The following is a 24,680-nucleotide window of genomic DNA, read 5'->3' on the forward strand; positions in this document are numbered from 1 at the left end:
TACGCGGCAGCCATGTGGGACCTGAGTATGTCAGTGTGTAACGTCACCCTGCGCAGTGCTGTACGTGGCAGCCATGTGGGACCTGAGTATGTCAGTGTGTAACGTCACACTGCGCAGTGCTGTACGCTGCAGCCATGTGGGACCTGAGTATGTCAGTGTGTAACGTCACACTGCGCAGTGCTGTACGCGGCAGCCATGTGGGACCTGAGTATGTCAGTGTCTAATGTCACACTGCGCAGTGCTGTACGCTGCAGCCATGTGGGACCTGAGTATGTCAGTGTGTAACGTCACACTGCGCAGTGCTGTACGCGGCAGCCATGTGGGACCTGAGTATGTCAGTGTCTAACGTCACACTGCGCAGTGCTGTACGCTGCAGCCATGTGGGACCTGAGTATGTCAGTGTGTAACGTCACACTGCGCAGTGCTGTACGCTGCAGCCATGTGGGACCTGAGTATGTCAGTGTGTAACGTCACACTGCGCAGTGCTGTACGCGGCAGCCATGTGGGACCTGAGTAGGTCAGAGTGTATCGTCACACTGCGCAGTGCTGTACGCGGCAGCCATGTGGGACCTGAGTATGTCAGTGTGTAACGTCACACTGCGCAGTGCTGTACGCGGCAGCCATGTGGGACCTGAGTACGTCAGTGTGTAACGTCACACTGCGCAGTGCTGTACACGGCAGCCATGTGGGACCTGAGTATGTCAGTGTGTAACGTCACACTGCGCAGTGCTGTACGCGGCAGCCATGTGGGACCTGAGTATGTCAGTGTGTAACGTCACACTGCGCAGTGCTGTACGCGGCAGCCATGTGGGACCTGAGTATGTCAGTGTGTAACGTCACACTGCGCAGTGCTGTACGCGGCAGCCATGTGGGACCTGAGTATGTCAGTGTGTAACGTCACACTGCGCAGTGCTGTAAGCGGCAGCCATGTGGGACCTGAGTAGGTCAGTGTGTAACGTCACTGCGCAGTGCTGTACGCGGCAGCCATGTGGGACCTGAGTATGTCAGTGTGTAACGTCACCCTGCGCAGTGCTGTACGTGGCAGCCATGTGGGACCTGAGTAGGTCAGTGTGTTACGTCACACTGCGCAGTGCTGTACGCGGCAGCCATGTGGGACCTGAGTATGTCAGTGTGTAACGTCACCCTGCGCAGTGCTGTACGTGGCAGCCATGTGGGACCTAAGTATGTCAGTGTCTAACGTCACACTGCGCAGTGCTGTACGCTGCAGCCATGTGGGACCTGAGTATGTCAGTGTGTAACGTCACACTGCGCAATGCTGTACGCGGCAGCCATGTGGGACCTGAGTACGTCAGTGTGTAACGTCACACTGCGCAGTGCTGTACACGGCAGCCATGTGGGACCTGAGTATGTCAGTGTGTAACGTCACACTGTGCAGTGCTGTACGCGGCAGCCATGTGGGACCTGAGTATGTCAGTGTGTAACGTCACACTGCGCAGTGCTGTACGCGGCAGCCATGTGGGACCTGAGTACGTCAGTGTGTAACGTCACACTGCGCAGTGCTGTACGCGGCAGCCATGTAGGACCTGAGTATGTCAGTGTGTAACGTCACACTGCGCAGTGCTGTACGCGGCAGCCATGTGGAACCTGAGTATGTCAGTGTGTAACGTCACACTGCGCAGTGCTGTACGCGGCAGCCATGTGGGACCTGAGTAGGTCAGTGTGTAACGTCACACTGCGCAGTGCTGGACGCGGCAGCCATGTGGGACCTGAGTATGTCAGTGTGTAACGTCACACTGCACAGTGCTGTACGCGGCAGCCATGTGGGACCTGAGTATGTCAGTGTGTAACGTCACACTGCGCAGTGCTGTACGCTGCAGCCATGTGGGGCCTGAGTATGTCAGTGTGTAACATCACACTGCGCAGTGCTGTACGCGGCAGCCATGTGGGACCTGAGTATGTCAGTGTGTAACGTCACACTGCGCAGTGCTGTACGCGGCAGCCATGTGGGACCTGAGTAGGTCAGTGTGTAACGTCACTGCGCCAGTGCTGTACGCGGCAGCCATGTGGGACCTGAGTATGTCAGTGTCTAACTTCACACTGCGCAGTGCTGTACGCGGCAGCCACGTGGGACCTGAGTATGTCAGTGTGTAACGTCACACTGCGCAGTGCTGTACGCGGCAGCCATGTGGGACCTGAGTATGTCAGTGTGTAACGTCACACTGCGCAGTGCTGTACGCGGCAGCCATGTGGGACCTGAGTATGTCAGTGTGTAATGTCACACTGCGCAGTGCTGTACGCGGCAGCCATGTGGGACCTGAGTATGTCAGTGTGTAACGTCACACTGCACAGTGCTGTACGCGGCAGCCATGTGGGACCTGAGTAGGTCAGTGTGTAACGTCACTGCGCAGTGCTGTACGCGGCAGTCATGTGGGACCTGAGTAGGTCAGTGTGTATCGTCACACTGCGCAGTGCTGTACGTGGCAGCCATGTGGGACCTGAGTATGTCAGTGTGTAACGTCACACTGCGCAGTGCTGTACGCGGCAGCCATGTGGGACCTGAGTACGTCAGTGTGTAACGTCACACTGCGCAGTGCTGTAAACGGCAGCCATGTGGGACCTGAGTATGTCAGTGTGTAACGTCACACTGCGCAGTGCTGTACGCGGCAGCCATGTGGGACCTGAGTATGTCAGTGTGTAACGTCACACTGCGCAGTGCTGTACGCGGCAGCCATGTGGGACCTGAGTATGTCAGTGTGTTACGTCACACTGCGCAGTGCTGTACGCGGCAGCCATGTGGGACCTGAGTATGTCAGTGTGTAACGTCACCCTGCGCAGTGCTGTACGTGGCATCCATGTGGGACCTAAGTATGTCAGTGTCTAACGTCACACTGCGCAGTGCTGTACGCTGCAGCCATGTGGGACCTGAGTATGTCAGTGTGTAACGTCACACTGCGCAGTGCTGTACGCGGCAGCCATGTGGGACCTGAGTACGTCAGTGTTTAACGTCACACTGCGCAGTGCTGTACACGGCAGCCATGTGGGACCTGAGTATGTCAGTGTGTAACGTCACACTGTGCAGTGCTGTACGCGGCAGCCTTGTGGGACCTGAGTATGTCAGTGTGTAACGTCACACTGTGCAGTGCTGTACGCGGCAGCCATGTGGGACCTGAGTATGTCAGTGTGTAACGTCACACTGCGCAGTGCTGTACGCTGCAGCCATGTGGGACCTGAGTATGTCAGTGTGTAACGTCACACTGCGCAGTGCTGTACGCGGCAGCCATGTGGGACCTGAGTACGTCAGTGTTTAACGTCACACTGCGCAGTGCTGTACACGGCAGCCATGTGGGACCTGAGTATGTCAGTGTGTAACGTCACACTGTGCAGTGCTGTACGCGGCAGCCATGTGGGACCTGAGTATGTCAGTGTGTAACGTCACACTACGCAGTGCTGTACGCGGCAGCCATGTGGGACCTGAGTATGTCAGTGTGTAACGTCACACTGTGCAGTGCTGTACGCGGCAGCCTTGTGGGACCTGAGTATGTCAGTGTGTAACGTCACACTGCGCAGTGCTGTACGTGGCAGCCATGTGGGACCTGAGTAGGTCAGTGTGTAACGTCACACTGCGCAGTGCTGTATGCGGCAGCCATGTGGGACCTGAGTAGGTCAGTGTGTTACATCACACTGCGCAGTGCTGTACGCGGCAGCCATGTGGGACCTGAGTATGTCAGTGTGTAACGTCACACTGCGCAGTGCTGTACGCGGCAGCCATGTGGAACCTGAGTATGTCAGTGTTTAACGTCACACTGCGCAGTGCTGTACGCGGCAGCCATGTGGGACCTGAGTATGTCAGTGTGTAACGTCACACTGCGCAGTGCTGTACGCGGCAGCCATGTGGGACCTGAGTATGTCAGTGTGTAACGTCACACTGCGCAGTGCTGTACGCGGCAGCCATGTGGGACCTGAGTATGTCGGTGTGTAACGTCACACTGCGCAGTGCTGTACGCGGCAGCCATGTGGGACCTGAGTATGTCAGTGTGTAACGTCACACTGCGCAGTGCTGTACGCGGCAGCCATGTGGGACCTGAGTATGTCAGTGTGTAACGTCACACTGCGCAGTGCTGTACGCGGCAGCCATGTGGGACCTGAGTATGTCAGTGTGTAACGTCACACTGCGCAGTGCTGTACGCGGCAGCCATGTGGGACCTTAGTATGTCAGTGTGTAACGTCACACTGCGCAGTGCTGTACCCGGCAGCCATGTGGGACCTTAGTATGTCAGTGTGTAACGTCACACTGCGCAGTGCTGTACACGGCAGCCATGTGGGACCTGAGTATGTCAGTGTGTAACGTCACACTGCGCAGTGCTGTACGCGGCAGCCATGTGGGACCTGAGTATGTCAGTGTCTAACGTCACACTGCGCAGTGCTGTACGCGGCAGCCATGTGGGACCTGAGTATGTCAGTGTGTAACGTCACACTGTGCAGTGCTGTACATGGCAGCCATGTGGGACCTGAGTATGTCAGTGTGTAACGTCACACTGCGCAGTGCTGTACGCGGCAGCCATGTGGGACCTGAGTATGTCAGTGTGTAACGTCACACTGCGCAGTGCTGTACGCGGCAGCCATGTGGGACCTGAGTATGTCAGTGTGTAACGTCACACTGCGCAGTGCTGTACGCGGCAGCCATGCGGGACCTGAGTATGTCAGTGTGTAACGTCTCACTGCGCAGTGCTGTACGCGGCAGCCATGTGGGACCTGAGTATGTCAGTGTGTATCGTCACACTGCGCAGTGCTGTACGCGGCAGCCATGTGGGACCTGAGTATGTCAGTGTCTAACGTCACACTGCGCAGTGCTGTACGCGGCAGCCATGTGGGACCTGAGTATGTCAGTGTGTAACGTCACACTGCACAGTGCTGTACGCAGCAGCCATGTGGGACCTGAGTATGTCAGTGTGTAACGTCACACTGCACAGTGCTGTACGCGGCATCCATGTGGGACCTGAGTATGTCAGTGTGTAACGTCGCACTGCGCAGTGCTGTACGCGGCAGCCATGTGGGACCTGAGTATGTCAGTGTGTAACGTCACCCTGCGCAGTGCTGTACGTGGCAGCCATGTGGGACCTAAGTATGTCAGTGTGTAACGTCACACTGTGCAGTGCTGTACACGGCAGCCATGTGGGACCTGAGTATGTCAGTGTGTAACGTCACACTGCGCAGTGCTGTACGCGGCAGCCATGTGGGACCTGAGTATGTCAGTGTGTAACGTCACACTGCGCAGTGCTGTACGCTGCAGCCATGTGGGACCTGAGTATGTCAGTGTGTAACGTCACACTGCGCAGTGCTGTACGCGGCAGCCATGTGGGACCTGAGTATGTCAGTGTGTAACGTCACACTGCGCAGTGCTGTACGCGGCAGCCATGTGGGACCTGAGTATGTCAGTGTGTAACGTCACACTGCGCAGTGCTGTACGCGGCAGCCATGTGGGACCTGAGTATGTCAGTGTGTAACGTCACACTGCGCAGTGCTGTACGCGGCAGCCATGCGGGACCTGAGTATGTCAGTGTGTAACGTCTCACTGCGCAGTGCTGTACGCGGCAGCCATGTGGGACCTGAGTATGTCAGTGTGTATCGTCACACTGCGCAGTGCTGTACGCGGCAGCCATGTGGGACCTGAGTATGTCAGTGTCTAACGTCACACTGCGCAGTGCTGTACGCGGCAGCCATGTGGGACCTGAGTATGTCAGTGTGTAACGTCACACTGCACAGTGCTGTACGCGGCAGCCATGTGGGACCTGAGTATGTCAGTGTCTAACGTCACACTGCGCAGTGCTGTACGCGGCAGCCATGTGGGACCTGAGTATGTCAGTGTGTAACGTCGCACTGCGCAGTGCTGTACGCGGCAGCCATGTGGGACCTGAGTATGTCAGTGGGTAACGTCACACTGTGTCAGTGCTTTACGCAGCAGCTATGTGGGACCTGAGTATGCGGAAGGAGAGTAGGTACGTTCGCGGCGGCTGGACAGGTGAGATATGGGGGAGGGGCACAGATAACATTTGGGGGGACAGTGGCCGGGGGATTCTGTCGCATTCGTTAGTTATGATATTGATCGACGTTACCACTGTGCACCCGATCAGCCAATGCAGTCTGAGATTCTCCAGGCCTGCCTCAATCAGCAACATCGATCTGAAATCAGTGGAATCATCGATCAGGAATGATTGTTGCAGCAATGTCGAATCAGATGGTGGATTAGCCGAAAACTTGGCGGATGTATGGCCACCTTACAAAGAGCTGACCTTCTCTACATCTTGGACTTAGGGACCAGTGATGACACTGAAGACAATGCAGTCATATACCATGATCACTTCCTGCGCGGGCCCCGAGGAAGGGGGTACATCTTGCTCTAGGGGACAGCGCCGGGGGTGCCATACTGCCATCGTATTCATAGCTCACCCCGATATCACACGCCATTACTGACGTTCAGCTGACTGAGCACCTCAGCCTGAGATCCTGCGGCAGGACTGATACATGCAACCAATGCCAGCCCAAAATTGGTGGCTTTGATGGTCGGGCATGCACTTGGTGGCATCCATTTTCATCCAATTTGATAATAATCATCGCATTGGATGATGGATCGGCCTTCATCTGATGTATGGGCACCTTAACACTGCCGTTCAGAACCATAGGAAAGGCTTTTAGCTCCCTCTTCACACGCTGAGAGTTTGTGCAGTTGTGAACATCAGGCGGTTGTAGGCTTGTTCTGTACCTGCTCTGGGCTTTCCCCGCAGGTGTTGCCATTCTTCTCCCTCGCCAGTAACCCAAGACGCTGATGCTAAGCTGCTCCATGCAGACAAAGCTGATATTCTCTCTCAGTATTGAGTTGTGCAGCTGCCCTTCCATTGCCCCCTCTTCCCCCCCTCCTCTCCCCTCCTTTCCCAGGACAATGTCCAACCACAATCTCACATTCCCACAGAGGCTTTTGATAATGGGGCATTGATAGGACTGGAGGCGGGGTTCCTCTGGTCTTATCACAATAGTACTGTTTACACACTGTGGGCCAGAATTCTGCAGTAGTGCTTCCAGCATGGAACAATCTTCTGAAATATTAACACTACACCGTATGGGTGCTGAAGCTGTCAGAACATCCTCCTCTCCCATTCACAAAGAGATTAGTGACCTGTGGCCGGGACACAAGGTTGTGTGTGACACACAAAGCGGTGTGGAGAGTGGACTCCAGATGGGACACAAGTTGTGACACACAGTGCGGTGTATAGAGTGGACTTCAGATGGGACACAAGGTTGTGACACACAGTGCGGTGTATAGAGTGGACTCTGGACCTCATAATCTCATGCTGTGTCTCTGATCCCTGTACAGGAACTTTACCCTGTCCAGTCTTGTCAGACATACGAGAGACAACGAGCTGCTATGCACCGGATTCTCGGCAATGGCCATCATACGCACCTGGTGTCTGAAGATCCTGCTCTGCCTCAGTGTCTTCTTTTGCACTGTGCTGCTCTGGACTTGGTTCTCCCAAGCAAATGCCTCTGGACAATGGCTCTGGCTATTTGATCTTGGCACTACCAGTAAGAAAAAAGGCATTGATTTCGCATCTCTTTTCTCAACTGAACTTTCAGAACCAAAATGCCAGAAGAAGCAACTCCTTGTGATCCTGGTGACCTCCAACCCAAGCCATCATGCATCAAGGAAGGCCATACGAAACACGTGGGCCTCCTCAGCCAAAGGATCTGTACATCTGTGGCAAGTTGTGTTTTTAGTTGGACGTACTTTGAATGTTGAACTTGACTGGCATATCCACAAGGAACATAAAACCTATGGTGACGTTCTTATGGGTAGCTACCTGGATTCATACCGTAACCTGACCCTGAAGGTCATGCATGGCATGAAATGGGCAGTGGAAAGGTGCCAGCCGCAGTACCTTCTGAAAACTGATGATGACTGTTTTGTGAACACGCAGTATCTTCCATCTTTCCTGAGGGATAACAGTCCAGGTACCTCTCCGCTGTATGTGGGCTCCGCATTCTCAGAGCAGAAGCGGGCCGTTATCCGGGACCCAATGAGCAAGTGGTATGTTTCATACCGGGAATATGAACGTGACGTCTACCCTCCATATGCTAGTGGCATTGGGTACATTTTATCCTTTGGGGCAGCCACGTCAGTTCTCCGGATGGCGAGAACTGTCCCACCCATACCAGTGGAAGATGCCTATGTTGGGATTTTGGCTGAGAGAGTCAAGATTCAACTTCTTACAAGTTCCAGATTTGCCAAACACAATGTGAGATGGAGCGTTTGTAACTACAGGTTCCTGATGGTGATCCATGGACTCTCTCCAGAAGATCAGGCCTTGGCACAGAGAAATGTCCTGAGAACAAGGACAATGTGCAACCACAGCATGGAGGTGACACACTGGAGGTGACAGTCCGGTTATTCATGTCTGAGGGACTAATGAGTAAGCTGGAGGAGCAGTGCGGTCACCATGACCATGTGCCTCGCAACACGGAACGCCTGAAAGTCCAAGGGCTGTGGACATTTTACCTCATGTAGGATGGTGGGGATTAGAAATTATTTTGTTCTTAAGAAAGCCATACTTCACTGGAGGTATAGGCAGATGGCCCATGAGACAGATCCCTCTGTGATCGAATGTTATCAGAGAGACGTGTTGCCTGCCCATACAGAGCACACTGATGTCCGACAGATATCAGACATTGTACTAGTGCCCAGGGCCAGATTTGTACATTTTATCACCCAAGGCCACTGTCACCAGCCATCCTCCTTCAGTATAGGTAGTGAGATGACCCCTCCCCCTTTCCTCTAGTATAGGTTGCCAGATGACTCCTCCCTGCTTCCCTCTAGTATAAGTAGCCTGATGACCCCCCCAGTATAGGTAGCCAGATGACCCCCCCCCCCTTTCCCTCCAGTATAGGTACTGTATCTCTGACTCCCTTAATCCCTCCTTTTCCCACCCCCCTTCAGTATAGGTAGCCAGCTCGCCTTCACACCGCAGCAGCCATCAGTGTCACTCATTTCTGCACTTGTCTCCAGTGCAGAAGCTTCCTCTTCCTTTCCGTTTCTAGTGCTGCCCAAGTCCATAGCTGCCGGCCACAATGCCAATGTGCACAGAGAGCAAGGTGGCTGCTGCACAGGCGGCTGGCAGCAGAGTACTGCGGTCAGGAGCTCGCCTGATCTCCCTGCATTGCAGCATTTGCAAATGCTGCATAAGTTTAGCCTGCTGCTTTGGTGCCTTGCTCCTGTGGTGCCCTAGGCCATGGCCTAGGGGCCTTGGCCTAAATCCGGCCCTGCTGGTGCCGCTGCCTCTGCCACCTGCCCTCCCCCACCTCCAGGTATAAAGTGTCTTCCCGGTGCCCGTGCTAAGTGAATTCTCATCTGTTCACCAGCGTGACTCCTGGTGATTTCTCCGGTGCTCGGCGTCACCGCAAACTCCTGTACCATGTGGCCTGGTGCGCATGTAGCGACGTGCCTGGTGCCACATGGGACACGCGTTGTCTGTGACGCCGGACACTGGTGGAGGCCAGCGGAGAGACTTTACACAGTACACAAGCACGGAGGGACACGTTTACACTTGGGGGACACCGCCCAGGGGTCTTTCAGGTACATCGGCGATATTGAATGCAGTTACTGCTGTAATCGTTACCCCCCGATTGAGCACTTGAGACAAAGATTTTCCAGCATGTCCAATCGATCCTTTTGCCCATAGATCATGTGAAAGATCGATCAGGCGGCCATGTTTTCGGCATTCTTTTCAGATTGGATAAAATGATTTCATCAGAAGGCAGATTGGGCTGGAATACATAAGTGGGCATCTTTACTGCGGTCCTCCTGCTCTGAGACCCCCAGGAAGGTCCGTGGCTGTAATGTAGATCCTGGGGGTCCTGGGGACAATACTACAAACTTGATGGCAATTCTGACTCCTCCTACTCTACAAAAATCAATGAAAAGTATTTTATGTATCGCCTTATCAGGCCTGCAGGTGACATAACAACTTCCCCTCAGAACATAATGGTACAGACCACAACAACAATACGATCATTTCTACCCTCTCTCCACAGAATCTACAATGAAAACAGCTTTATTTTTCCTCTGACATTGGTCTGTAAAGTGTACCTGTCACTTCCTTCAGTTAAATAAACAGGAGTCTGCATTACAGCAGCTGTGTAACATAGACAAGCATCTTGTTTGATGTCAGCAGCTATACTGGGGGGGACGCATTGTTACCAGTACTGGGGGGATACATCTGGCTGCCTATATTGGGGGACACCTTAGCTACCTATATTGGGGGACACCTCTAGCTACCTATATTGGGGGACACATGTAGCTACTTGTACTGTGAGTGACACCTCTGGATACCTAATACTAGGGGCACCTCTCCATGTACCTATACTAGGGGGATGCCTCTGGGTACTCCTGTAGCATGTCCTGTTGGTTGTAGCAGAGCTGCAACAGGGCACTTCTGATTTCTCTGCTAGCATTCGGTTGTTTAGTTTTGGTTGCATTCACAATAAGTCTCATTGCCATCCGCAATCACTCTGCAGTTCAGAGCAGCTCAGGATGCTGTCATCAGCATACCTCCCAACTTTTTGAGATGAGAAAGAGGGACACTTAAGCCCCACCACAGTCACACCCCTGATTATGCCCCCCGTCACACCCCCTAGTCATGCATACCATAAAGATTTCATAAGAAAAATATGTTGTTTTATTATACAAACCACACTGGTCCTTTCTATCCTTTTTTCTTCATAGTAACATTTTACAATTAGTAATATATCAATTTGGAGGATGGGAATAAAGTTTAGAGTCAAACACATTTTTAGTATAGAAATATATACGGTATATTTATATAGAAAGAGGGACAAAGTCCTGAAAGAGGGACAAATGAGGAGGAAAGAGGGACAGAGGGACAGGGCTCCCAAAGAGGGACAGTTAGGAGCGATGTGTCATGATTCCACCCAAGGTTTGCTGCAGTTGAGCTGCAGCCAGACTGCTCTGAATTCCCTGCATGCATGTTGCTGCATAATATTGCATGCATTTGTAATGCGAGTCCTCTCCGTCTGCAATCAGCCTGCAGTCTTCAATCAGTAAAACTAAGTACACACTTGAGATAAAAGTCTTTAGAAAAAGATCACAGACCAATTTTCCCCCCTTCCATATAGTATGAGAGCCATACTCTACACAGTCACTTTAGCTTTAAGGCCTCACTGCAGGGCCGCACAACTCAGCACACAAGTGATTCCCGCCCTTTTTCTGCCCACCAACAGAGCTTTCTGTTGGTGGGCTGTGATCGATCCCAGGATGTTTGTTTAATTTTTTGTAAATATTTAGGTTCTTTTCCGTTAGCCGGTCGCAACCACTAGGTGGCGATAAAAACTCCAGCAGAGTTACATCTTTCCCTACTATCCATGGCGGCCTGGAGGGGGAATAGTAAATAACGCCACCTAGAGGTTGCTCCCGGCTAACGGAATAGTACCAATATTTATATGTTTTACTTTTTAATACATTTCTGCCTTTTTTTTCTTATTTTTACTACACTTCCTCCATCCCCCCGCCAGCCAATCAGCGCGATCGGGCTGTCATAGGTAACAGCCTATGACAGCCGATCGCTCTCTGTGCCTCTCAGGGGTACAGTGTGTCACACGGCTGTCCCCAGTACAGCGCTGCCTTAGAGCGCAGCGCTGTGCTATGTAAATAGATGTGGTTCACCGTCTAACAGTCTCCTAGTGGCGATCGCACTGGGAGACTGAGGACGGAGCAGAGCTGCGTCATTCATACGGAGATGCACGCACATCGGCGCATGCAATCTCCTGCAAAACCCCGCCCCAGGACTTTACGCCAACTGCCATTACGCGGTCCTGGGGCTGCCGCCGCGATCACGCCCATCGGCCGTCTACCAGTTAAGCTGAGTATACCCATCAGATAAAAATCTTTGCCGGATACTGTACACAAAGATGCTGACAGTGTAGGCGTGGCTCTCATACTACATGGAAGGGGGGGGAATCGGTCTGTGATCTTTCATTTCCCAAAGACTTATCTCAAGTGTGTACTTAGCGATGGATTGAGGCCGGGTGCACACATAGCAGAAACGCTAGCGTTGTGGAAAATGCTGGGTTTTTGCCACTAACGGAACTCTATGGGTCGCAGGAGCGCATATGCGTGTTTGATTCGTGCATTTTCAAAACGGCTGGTTTTGTTGCATAATCTTCAAAAACGCATGAAAAACGCACATCATGAAAGTCAATGGGAACGCAATGGTATTTGTTTTTCATGCGTTTTTATATGTGTTTTTTCCCTCAAAAAAATAGTTTTGTGATGTATTTCCGCTTCCTGTTGTCTTCCTAGTGATTTGCATAAATGGAAATATAAAAACGTATACAAAACACATATGCGTTTTGTATATGCGAACAGCAAATGCAGTAAAACGCACACAAAACGCTTGAAAAACGCATCTGGGGTAAAAAATAAATAAATGCAAAAGCACCAAAAATGCACAAGAACCGCACACAACATAAAATGAAAACATGACATAAATGCAGCCTTTTCTGTTCTGTTATGTGTGTAGCCTGAGAGATTACCATTCAGCTGTGCTGGAATCTGCATGTCTGCTGTCATTGGCTGCTGTCCATATAACAGCCTCCTCCTCCCTTCTGTTATGTGCGCAGCCTGAGAGATTACCATTCAGCTGGGCTGGAATCTGCATGTCTGCTGTCATTGGCTGCTGTCCATATAACAGCCTCCTCCTCCCTTCTGTTATGTGCGCAGCCTGAGAGATTACCATTCAGCTGGGCTGGAATCTGCATGTCTGCTGTCATTGGCTGCTGTCCATATAACAGCCTCCTCCTCCCGTCACACTGGGCCCGCCATAGCTTTCAGCTTTGCCATAGCCTTTCATGTTATGTTATGTGTGCACCCAGCCTGAGAGATTACCATTCAGCTGTGCTGGAATCTGCATGTCTGCTGTCATTGGCTGCTGTCCATATAACAGCCTCCTCCTCCCTTCACACTGGGCCTGCCATAGCCTTTCATGTTATGTTATGTGCGCAGCCTGAGAGATTACCATTCAGCTGTGCTGGAATCTGCATGTCTGCTGTCATTGGCTGCTGTCCATATAACAGCCTCCTCCTCCCGTCACACTGGGCCTGCCATAGCTTTCAGCTTTGCCATAGCCTTTCATGTTATGTTATGTGTGCTCCCAGCAGAGGCGTAGCAATAGGGGTTGCAGAGGTTGCGACCGCATCGGGGCCCTTGGGCCAAAGGGGCCCTCCCTCAACTGCCGTATTTGCGCTCTATTGGTTCTATGCTCATAATAATCACTTCTATAGATGCTTTGAATAGTGGTAATCATTAACAAACAGTTCCCCGTCCCCTTCTTACACCTCTGACACTGTAGTTGCCATTGGCAGCTTTTGGTGCGCCGTATCAATTATTATGTATAGAGTGCTTGGGGGGCCCCAATGTAAAACTTGCATCGGGGCCCACAGCTCCTAAGCTACGCCACTGCCAGCCTGAGAGATTACCATTCAGCTGTGCTGGAATCTGCATGTCTGCTGTCATTGGCTGCTGTCCATATAACAGCCTCCTCCTCCCGTCACACTGGGCCGGCCATAGCTTTCAGCTTTGCCATAGCCTTTCATGTTCTGTTATGTGTGCAGCCTGAGAGATTACCATTCAGCTGTGCTGGAATTTGCATGTCTGCTGTCATTGGGTGCTGTCCATATAACAGCCTCCTCCTCCTCCCCTCACACTGGGCCGGCCATTAGAGATGGGAAGTTCGGATCTTTTCAATGATCCGGATGATTCGAATCGGATCATTGAAAAGATCCGGATCTTTGATCCGAATCTCGGATCATTTTACAAGGGAAGCATTCGGGGGGTGAAATGAATAGCAGGACAGGAGAAGGAGAGGGGGGTGGACACACAGAGAAGGGGAAAAGATGGACAGAGGGCAGGGAGTAGACAGAAAAGGGAGGAGGGAAGCAGAGAGCATAAATGTTTGCTTGCACACAATACCCACATGCTGCAATCATGCTTTACATATATTTTACCTATATGCTCATCTGTATACCTTGAATGGAAACGTCGCACAGTGAAAGAAAGCATTCCCAGAAGATAAGTGCAGCTGTTTAGTGCCGAGTGCAGGAGGATCATATTGCACAGCAATCACAGTGCCTGCAAAGTTACTGAGCTGTGCTGTGCTGAGCCAAAAGCTTCCAATGTGATCACTGTGCAGCACTACGGAACAGACAGCCTATAATGAGCAGCACGTTATAGCCAGTATGCGTGCTCTACACATATCTGGCAGTGGCACCCATGTCCCCTCTACCTGTCCCTGCAAGGCTGCCTCCCCTGAGTCCCCTCCAACAGAGCGATCCATCTCAGCTCTGCTTCCAGGACCCCGCTGCTCGCTGAGAGGGGGCGTGTCGCTTTTGGCCCCGCCCCTTTTGCGATCCGAATCACTCATTTTGATGATTCGACTCACAAAATAGATTCGGATCAAAGATCCGAATCGTTCATGATCCGGACAACACTACCGGCCATAGCTTTCAGCTTTGCCATAACTGCTTGCTGGGTCCTGTGTCGCCATTGTGACTAGTGTTGGGCGAACATCTGGATGTTCGGGTTCGGTGTGGTTCGGCCGAACATGCCCCTGATGTTCGGCATGTTCGAGCCGAACATGTCCCTTTGGGGCCCCTATAGTGTCCCAGCATAAAGGGAGAGCATGCCCCGAGCGCGGGGGGGGGGGGGGGGGGGGGTCGGAAATGCCCCCACCCCTCCCCGCTAAGCTCTCCCTTCTGCTGGTACCCTATAATTAAATTTAAGTGCCCAAGAGGCGTACGTTAAAAAGGGGCGCTGGGAAAAAAGGGCGCCGGGTTTTTAACGATAAGCATGGATAACGTTTAAAAATGTATTGTACTGTATTTCGTTTAAAATGTAATGTTTTTTAAAGTTATAAATCATTAAATAATGTGCATTAAATCGGCAATTGTAAAAACGTTAATCTTTCGTTTAAATGCTGAAACGTATAATAACGTTAAAAAAAAAAATTACTAAGTAACCCTCCCTGTACCTACCCCCTAGACCCCCCTGTTGATGCCTAAACCTAAGACCCCCCCTGTTGGTGCCTAAGTAACCCTCCCTGTACCTACCCCTAACCCCTAGACCCCCCTGTTAGTGCCTAAACCTAAGACCCCCCTGTTGGTGCCTAAACCTAAGACCCCCCTGTTGGTGCCTAAACCTAAGACCCCCCTGTTGGTGCCTAAACCTAAGACCCCCCTGTTGGTGCCTAAACCTAAGACCCCCCTGTTGGTGCCTAAACCTAAGACCCCCCTTTTGGTGCCTAAACGTAAGACCCCCCTTTTGGTGCCTAAACCTAAGACCCCCTGTTGGTGCCTAAACCTAAGACCCCCCCTGTTGGTGCCTAAACCTAAGACCCCCCTGTTGGTTTTTTCGTTTAAAAATAATGTAAAAAAAAAAAAATGTACTGTTTTTCGTTTAAAAATAATGTTTGAAAAAAAATATTGTACTGTTTTTCGTTTAAAAATAATATTTAAAAATGTATAAATCATTAAATAATGTGTAATCATGAGAAGCAGTAATAAAACATTAAGTCTCCGGGCGCCGCTTTTAAAACGTTATTTTTCACCGGCGCCCTTTTTTCCTATCGGGCGCCCATTAAACGATATTTATTATAGGAGTGAATGGCGGCGCCCGATTTGTCCACTAGCCTCAGGCGCCCGAATTTACTGTTTCCCCCAAGAGTACCTGAGGAGGCGGAGGGCAGGAAGAGGGAAGCCGAAGTTCTTGGGAGCTAGTACCATCTGGTGCTTCCGCCCTCTCTTGACGCACTTCCTGTTTACATTTGAAGTTGCGTCAAGAGTGCGCAGAAGTACCGCGATGACGCGAACGAGGGTATGCGTCATCTACATGATGACACGTACCCTCGTACGCGTCATCGCGGTACTTCTGCGCCCTCTTGACGCAACTTCAAATGTAAACAGGAAGTGCGTCAAGAGAGGGTGGAAGCACCAGATGGTACTAGCGCCCAAGAACTCCGGCTTCCCTCTTCCTGCCCTCCGCCTCCTCAGGTACTTTTGGGCACTTATATTTAATTATAGGGTACCAGCAGAAGGGAGAGCTTAGCGGGGAGGGGCGGGGGGCATTTCATCCCCCCCTCCCCCCCCCCGCGCTCGGGGCATGCTCTCCCTTTATGCTGGGACCCTATAGGGGGCTATGTTCGGCCGTGTTCGGCCGAACAAAGAAGGCCTGTTCGGGTTCGGGCAGCGTGCCCGAGCACCCTCCCGAACACCATGAGGTGTTCGGGGGGTTCCGAATCGAACCCGAACAGGCCAAAATCCGGGCGAACCCGAACAGTGGCGAACACTGTTCGCCCATCACTAATTGTGACTTACCTTGTCTTGCTTCCTTGTGGACGGTTGCTGTTCCTGCGTGGGCAAACTGCAAAATCCTTCCAGTCCTGCTGGCCTGGATGCAGCCATCACTGTGGTAGTGATTGGCCAGCGCTCCTTCTAGTCCTGATCCTGTGGATGTGACTATAGCAGCAGTTGTTATTAGTTACGCTCCTTCTTGTTCTGTCTTATTGTGTGGATGTTTGCCATTGCAGAGGTAGCGATTAGATTGGCAAACATTCATTCCTGTCTGTCTGTCCTGGTCTTATTCGGTGTGCTGGACAACAGAAGCTCAGTGCTGCGGTCGCTCTGAGCAACCATTGTGTCTTGTTTATTGTGGCGGTTTATGGGAAGCTCAGAGGTGCGGATGCTCTGAGCAATCTTGCTCTCTGTCTCTAGTGTACTGCTCCTGCTGTGATCGGTGGAGTCTCCTCCACCACAAGTGCATCCCGCACTATTGCCTGATATTACCCAGCCTCTTGTGTCTTGCTTAGTGGACTCTGGTAGTACTTCTGTCTTCCCGGCCTCAGCCTCTATACCTTGCACGCAGCGGGGTAATCGTAGTCAGGTAGGGGTAACTCCGTCTCCCGTTCACACCGTGACTATAGGTGAAGAGTGTGCAGTAGATTGGGGTATAAAGGCCAAAGGAAGACAAGAGATCTGCCAGGCCTTATGGTGGCCATACATGGTACAATTTTTTTCATCCAATCTTACCATTTCTATGTAATATAAGGAAACTGATGAAATTATCCTTTCAGTATATTCACTTAATTTACCCTTATACTACATAGAAATGGTAAGATTGGATGAAAAAATTGTACCATGTATGGGCACCATTACAGTGGGATAGCTGATTGGCTGCCATGTGACTCTGGGGGAAGGGGAACATTTTTGGCTCTGTGATGATGTATGTCGGGGGGGGGGGGGGGGGGGAGGCGGGACGAACACACCCTGTGTTCACCAGTGGGAGAATGGAGGAACAGCCGATGATTGCTGGGAACTGTCTGCCACCAGGGAACAGTTCAGGACATCTCTAACAGCCAGATCAACTCTACCGTGCATTACCTATATAGCCATGGATTTCCCTAAAGGACAACTGTAACGAGAGGTATGTGGAGGCTGACATTTGTTTTCTGTTAAACAATATTAGTTGCTTGCCAGCCCTGCGGATGTATTTGGCTGCACTAGTGTCTGAATCACACCAGAAACAAGCATGCAGCTAATCTTGTCAGATCTGACAATAATGTCAGAAACACCTGATAAGCTGCATGCTTGTTCAGGGGCTATGGCTAACAGTATTAGAGGCAGAGGAACAGGAGGATGGCCAGGCAACTGGTATTGCTTAAAAGGAAATAAATATGGCAGCCTCCATGTACCTCTCGTTACACCACTTCAGGATCAGAGCTATTTTCACTGCCCATTCACTTCTCATTGACTTGCATAGACGACTATCATTATCTATGCCCCTGGAGAAATAAGTGGAAGTAAGCCCAGTTTGTCCAACCTTTCTTGGTAAGTGAGATCTTCCATCCCTCTGATTAATGTAGTTACCCATCTTTGTACCCGTTCCAGAGGGTCAATGTCCTTTCTATAGAGCGGTGCCCAAAACTGTATTCCATACTCCAGATGTGGCCTCACCAGTAATTTATACAGATTGAGTAGTGTGTGCCCCCTCCCCCTGCATTATGTCCCCTCCCCCAGCATCATGTCCCCTCCCCCCGCATTATCCCATACTCCAGATGTGGCCACACAAGTGATTTATACAGAGGGAGTAGCGTGTGTCCCTCCCCCAGCATCATGTCCCCTCCCCCTGCATCATGTCTCCTCCCCCTGCATTATCCCATACTCCAGATGTGGCCTCACAAGTGATTTATACAGAGGGAGTAGTGTGTGCCCCTCCCTGCATCATGTCTCCTCCCCCTGCATTATCCCATACTCCAGATGTGGCCTCACAAGTGATTTATACAGAGGGAGTAGTGTTTGCCCCTCCCCCTACCTCATGTCCCCTCCCCTGCATTATCCCATACTCCAGATGTGGCCTCACAAGTGATTTATACAGAGGGAGTAGTGTGTGCCCCTCCCCCTGCATCATGTCCCCTCCCCCACATTATCCCATACTCCAGATATGACCTCACAAGTGATTTATACAGAGGGAGTAGTGTGTGCCCCTCCCCCTGCATCATGTTCCCTCCCCCTGCATCATGTCCCCTCCCCCACATGATCCCATACTCTAGATGTGGCCTCAGAAGTGATTTATACAGAGGGAGTAGTGTGTGCCCCTCCCTGCATCATGTCTCCTCCCCCTGCATCATGTCTCCTCCCCCTGCATCATGTCCCCTCCCCCGCATTATCCCATACTCCAGATGTGGCCTCAGAAGTGATTTATACAGAGGGAGTAGTGTGTGCCCCTCCCCAGCATCATGTCCCCTCCCCCTGCATCATGTCTCCTCCCCCTGCATTATCCCATACTCCAGATGTGGCCTCACAAGTGATTTATACAGAGGGAGTAGCGTGTGTCCCTCCCCCAGCATCATGTCTCCTCCCCCTGTATTATCCCATACTCCAGATATGGCCTCACAAGTGATTTATACAGAGGGAGTAGTGTGTGCCCCTCCCTGCATCATGTCTCCTCCCCCTGCATCATGTCTCCTCCCCCTGCATCATGTCCCCTCCCGCTGCATCATGTCCCCTCCCCCGCATTATCCCATACTCCAGATGTGGCCTCACCAGTAATTTATACAGAGGGAGTAGTGTGTGCCCCTCCCCAGCATCATGTCCCCTCCCCCTGCATCATGTCTCCTCCCCCCTGCATTATCCCATACTCCAGATGTGGCCTCACAAGTGATTTATACAGAGAGAGAAGTGTGTGCCCCTCCCCCTGCATCATGTCCCCTCCCCCTGCATCATGTCCCCTCCCCCGCATTATCCCATACTCCAGATGTGGCCTCACAAGTGATTTATACAGAGAGAGAAGTACTGTATTTTTGGACTTTAAGACTCACTTTTTCTCCCACAAAAGTGGGTAAAAAAGTCACTATGTCTTGTAGTCCAAATGCAGGGAGTTCCTGACTTGTGATTGCCTGTCAACATGAACCTCCAACCCGCCGCAATGTCAGGGACACCCTGTACTGTGCCCATGCAGAGGAGGACACAGGGGGACAAAGAGGCATAGAGTAGAACAGAAGGGTGACACAAAGGGGCATAGAGGAGGACACAAGGAGGACAGAGGCAGACACATGGGGGACACAGGAGGACAAAAGGGGGACAGAGATGGACACAGGAGGACACAAGCAGGCATGAGGTACAAAGGGGGCATAATCCACAAGATGCCCCTTCACCATGGATGCACCAGGTTTAGAATATATTTATAGTTATATTTTTTCCCCTGGTTTTGGTCCTCTAAGCCTAGGTGCATCTTATGGTCAGGAGTGTCTTATAGTCTGAAAAATACAGTATACTAGCATCTCAAGATATTATTTCCTTTTTATTGCAACCCAGAAATTTATTTGCTTTAGCTACCACTTCTTGGCATTGTATACAGTTACTGAACTTGTATTCAACCAGTATTCCCAATCACATCAAGCTCTCTGACAGTCAGTACTGGTGCACCCCAGGAGTGTGTGCTTTCCCCACTGCTCTACTCACTTTACACCAATGACTGCATCTCCACAGATCCATCTGTTAAGGTTCTGAAGTTTGCAGATGACACAACAGTACAAAACGGGGATGAATCTGCATACAGGCATGTGGTGGGACAGCTTTCCTCCTGGTGCAGCAGCAACAACTTGGAACTAAATGCTCTCAAAACAATGGAGATGATAATAGACTTTAGGAGATCTCCCCCCCAGCACCTCCCCTTAACCATAAATGGATCCACAATAACCCAGGTAGAGTCATTCAAGTTTCTTGGGTCCACGATCTCACACAACCTAAAATGGGATAACAATACGGCCACTATTGTCAAGAAAGTGCAACAGAGGACGTACCATCTACGGCAGCTGAAAAAGTTTGGCCTACCTCAAAATCTAATGGTGCAGTTCTACACTGTAATCATCGAATCCACCATAACATCATCTATGACTGTATGGTTCGGCTCCTGCTCAGCATTAGAAAAGGGGAGGCTGCAGCGCATCATCCGATCACCGGAAAGGATAATTGGCTGTAGCTTACCTTCCCTGCAGGATCTTTACACTAGCAGGTGCAGAAAGAGAGCAACCAAAATTGCCTCTGACCCCTCCCCCTGCTCACTCCATCTTCCCAAGATTGCCTCTGACCCCTCCCACCCAGCTCACTCCATCTTCCCAAGACTGCCTCTGACCCCTCCCACCCTGCTCACTCCATCTTCCAGCGCATGCCTTCAGGAGTAAGATTCCGGTCAATCGCTACCAAAACCTCCAGACACAGGAACAGTTTTTTTCCTCAAGTGGTAGCCATACTTAATGCTGAACCACGTTAGAGCTGCCAGGACTTGATAGTAATCAGCACAGAACTGAAAATGAACAATTATCACATTGCTTACTGCCACTATACTTGCATAAATGTCCTTAACTTGAAATATTCACACTGTCTGTCCTTGTATTGTTTGTGTTTGTGTTTGTTAAGCAACTGCCAAGACAAATTCCTTGTAGGTGCAAACTTACTTGGCGAAAATAAATTGATTCTGATTCTGATTCTCTGAGTCTTCATCCAATTCCATCTGTCATATGTGTGCCCATATAGCCATGCTGTTGAGATGCTGTAAAATGTTACTATACTTACTGCTTTGTTTATAATTCTGCATAATTTTGTATCATCTCCAAATATGGCAACATTACTCTGTATTCCATTTTCTAGATCATGAACCACTTCACCCCACAGGCTATTTTACCCTTCCCACCACGAGCCATTTCACCTTTCAGCACTCCTCCCTTTCATTTGGCCATAACTTTATCACTGCTTATTACACCTAAATGATTTATATCTTGTTATTTTTCGCCACAAATTAGGCTTTTTTGGGCAATACTTGTTTTCAGTAATACTCAATACTTTATTTTCTATGCATTTTATAGGCAAAAACAAAGAAAAAATGAAAAAATACACTATTTCTCCAGTTTCATCCCCTATAGTTTTAAAATAAACAATGCTACTATAGATAAAACCCACATATTGTATTTGCCTATTTGTTCTTGCCATAATGTAAATGTTGTTCCTAGTATGACATATACAGGACATGGTAGCCACCTTACATTCAGTGGCGTAGCTACAAACCTCAGGGCCCCGGTGCGGAATTTGGACCTGGGCCCCCCCACCCTACATTAAATAGCCAGGTATATGTGCCTAGAGTATAGGTACCCAGGAATCGGTGCCCCAGTATAGGCAGCCAGGAATAGGGGCTCCCAGTATAGGTAGCCAGGTATAGGTGTTCCAGTATAGGTAACCCAGGAATAGGTGTTCCCAGTATAGGTAGCCAGGTAGGGATCAGATTGTGAGCTCCTCTGAGGGACAGTTAGTGACAATACAATATACTCTGTACAGTGCTGTGGAAGATGTTGGCGTAATATAAATACTAAATAATAATAATAATAGGTGCTCCCAGTACAGATAGCAAGGAAAAGGTGCCCCAGTATAGGTAGTCAGGAAAAGGTGCCCCAGTATAGGTAGTCAGGAATAGGTGCCTCAGTATAGGTAGCCAAGAATAGGTGCCTCAGTATAGGTAGCCAAGAATAGGTGCCTCAGTATAGGTAGCCAAGAATAGGTGCCTCAGTATAGGTAGCCAAGAATAGGTGCCTCAGTATAGGTAGCCAAGAATAGGTGCCTCAGTATAGGTAGCCAAGAATAGGTGCCTCAGTATAGGTAGCCAGGAATAGGTGCCTCAGTATAGGTAGCCAAGAATAGGTGCCTCAGTATAGGTAGCCAAGAATAGGTGCCTCAGTATAGGTAGCCAAGAATAGGTGCCTCAGTATAGGTAGCCAAGAATAGGTGCCTCAGTATAGGTAGCCAAAAATAGGTGCCTCAGTATAGGTAGCCAAGAATAGGTGCCTCAGTATAGGTAGCCAAGAATAGGTGCCTCAGTATAGGTAGCCAGGAATAGGTGCCTCAGTATAGGTAGCCAAGAATAGGTGCCTCAGTATAGGTAGCCAAGAATAGGTGCCTCCAGTATAGATAGCCAGGGATAGGTGCCACTGTATAGATAGCCAGAAATAGGTGCCTCAGTATAGATAGCCAGGGATAGGTGCCACAGTATAGATAGCCAGAGATAGGTGCCTTAGTAAAGATAGCCAGGGAGAGAGAGAGGGACAAAGGGAGAGAGACAGGGACACAGGGAGAGAGACAGGGACACGGAGAGAGAGAGCCACAGAGGGAGACACAGGTAGAGTGACAGCAACAGGGAGAGAGACAGCGACACAGGGCAGAGGCGTATCTATAGGGGTGCATATAGGGCACCTGCCATGGGCGCCCCTTGTCACTCACCTGGGGGGGGGCGCATTCCACTGTAAGCAATAGATCACCCCTTTAGGTCCGTCAGGAGAGCGGAACTAAATGTAGGTGTGTGCCGCTCGCGGCCGCCTATTCACTTCTGCTCCTCCCCGCTGCTCTGTCTCCGGCTTCTGTGGTTGCCATAGCAATGCCGGGGACTCGGTTCTGCCCCATGCCTCCACTTGCTGCCTTCCATCCCCAACGCAGCAAATCCTCCTCTCCTCTTGATCGGCATACTTACGCCAGTCCACAGGTCCAGACTCCAGACATCTGCTCTCTCTGCCCCCTGCGTCTGGTCTGTGAGTGTAGTCGCCATAGCAACATCGGAGGGCGACTCGCTTCCAGGCTCCATTTGCTGCCTTGCTCGAATCCTCCTCCATGCTTCTCTTCCGGGCGCTGTAGGTCCAAAGAGTCATCCTCCCCGCTGTGCTGCCCCGGTGAATGGTCCCAGCGTCTGCAGTCTCCATAGCAACGGCGGCCACTGGCCACTCTGTTGCCTTTCATTTCCGGCGATCCCCCTTCCTAATAGGCTGCCTCTGTGCCGCTGGGGCTGATGGGGATGGGAAAGAGGAAACAGTGCGTAGCTACAGAGGCGGCTGGTCACAGTGGTCAGGTGACAGTGCACAATGCACATAGAGTGACTGTCAGAGAAGCAGCTGGCGGGCAGCACAGCAGGCAGCAGAGCGAGACCAGCTGGCTGAGTAACACAGATAAGGTAACCATAAACAATATAAGTGATTCACTCACCCACCACTGTCCACTCACTGACTAAAGATACCAGAGCCAAAGCGATGTCATATTGTGTGTGTGTGTGTTTAGCAGTGTAGTGAAAAGTGTGTGTGTGTGTGTTTAGCAGTGTGTGTGTGTGTGTTTAGCAGTGTGTGTGTGTGTGTTTAGCAGTGTGTGTGTGTGTGTGTGTGTGTGTGTGTGTGTGTGTGTGTGTGTTTGTTTAGCAGTGTAGTGTATTCTCTGTGTGAGTTTCTGCTGTGGTTTATGGAGTGTAGGGGAGCTTATGTCAGGGGGTGTGTGTGTGTGTGTGTTTAGCAGTGTGTGTGTGTGTGTGTGTGTGTGTGTGTGTGTGTGTGTGTACAGTGTGTGTGTGTGTACAGTGTGTGTGTGTGTGTGTGTGTGTGTGTGTGTGTGTTTGTTTAGCAGTGTAGTGTATTCTCTGTGTGAGTTTCTGCTGTGGTTTATGGAGTGTAGGGGAGCTTATGTCAGGGTGTGTGTGTGTGTGTGTGTTTTGTAATGTAGTGGACTCTCCGTGTGAGTTTCTATTGTGTGGTCGTTATTAGAGTATATAAAGGGGCATCTTAAATACGCTGCTCTCCTTTACCGCCTGCACGGGCTAATAGAAAAAAATGGTGCCTTGTGTGCACTGTCGTGTCCCCTCCCCCACAACCCGCATGTGTTCAGTACCTGTCTCCACCCTCCACATATCTTGCAGAATAGTGCAGCAGTGGAGTGGAGTTTCATGCTTAACCTCCTTCATGACGGAACAGGACCTCTTCACTTCCTCTTCAGTGAAGCAGCGCTCACCTTGCAGCTCCAGACACTGCACCATGACTTGACTCGCATGGGGAGCTGAAAGGTGATAGGTTGCATGGTGCGGCTACACTGAAGAGGAAGAAAAGAAGACCTGTCTCGCTGCTGGAACGAGACAAAGTATGAGGCTCCGCTGCAGGGCTACTCTGCAAGCTCTGGGGTGGGGTGGGGGTGCGGTTATTCAGGGGGTTCTGATGGGGGGGGCGCAATTTCAGTGTTTGCCATGGGCGCCGTTTTACCTAAATACGCCTCTGACACAGGGAGAGAGATAGGGACAAATGGAGAGACACAGG

At 50.8% G+C, this 24,680-nt stretch overlaps 1 protein-coding gene across 1 annotated transcript; it reads left to right on the forward strand.

The window, feature by feature from the left end:
* Positions 1–7,044: 7,044 nt before the first annotated feature.
* Positions 7,045–10,159, forward strand: LOC137561431 (beta-1,3-galactosyltransferase 5-like). Its single transcript, XM_068272733.1, has one exon. It carries the CDS (start codon positions 7,401–7,403, stop codon positions 8,388–8,390), a length of 990 nt encoding a protein of 329 aa, XP_068128834.1. The 5' UTR covers positions 7,045–7,400; the 3' UTR covers positions 8,391–10,159.
* Positions 10,160–24,680: the final 14,521 nt, after the last annotated feature.

The sequence above is a fragment of the Hyperolius riggenbachi genome, chromosome 1, assembly GCF_040937935.1.
Source record: "Hyperolius riggenbachi isolate aHypRig1 chromosome 1, aHypRig1.pri, whole genome shotgun sequence".
NCBI classification, from domain to species: Eukaryota; Metazoa; Chordata; class Amphibia; order Anura; family Hyperoliidae; genus Hyperolius; species Hyperolius riggenbachi.

Coding starts and splice junctions, on each gene's coding strand:
- LOC137561431 (XM_068272733.1), top strand. CDS start 7,401: ATGGCCATCATACGCACCTGGTGTCTGAAGATCCTGCTCTGCCTCAGT.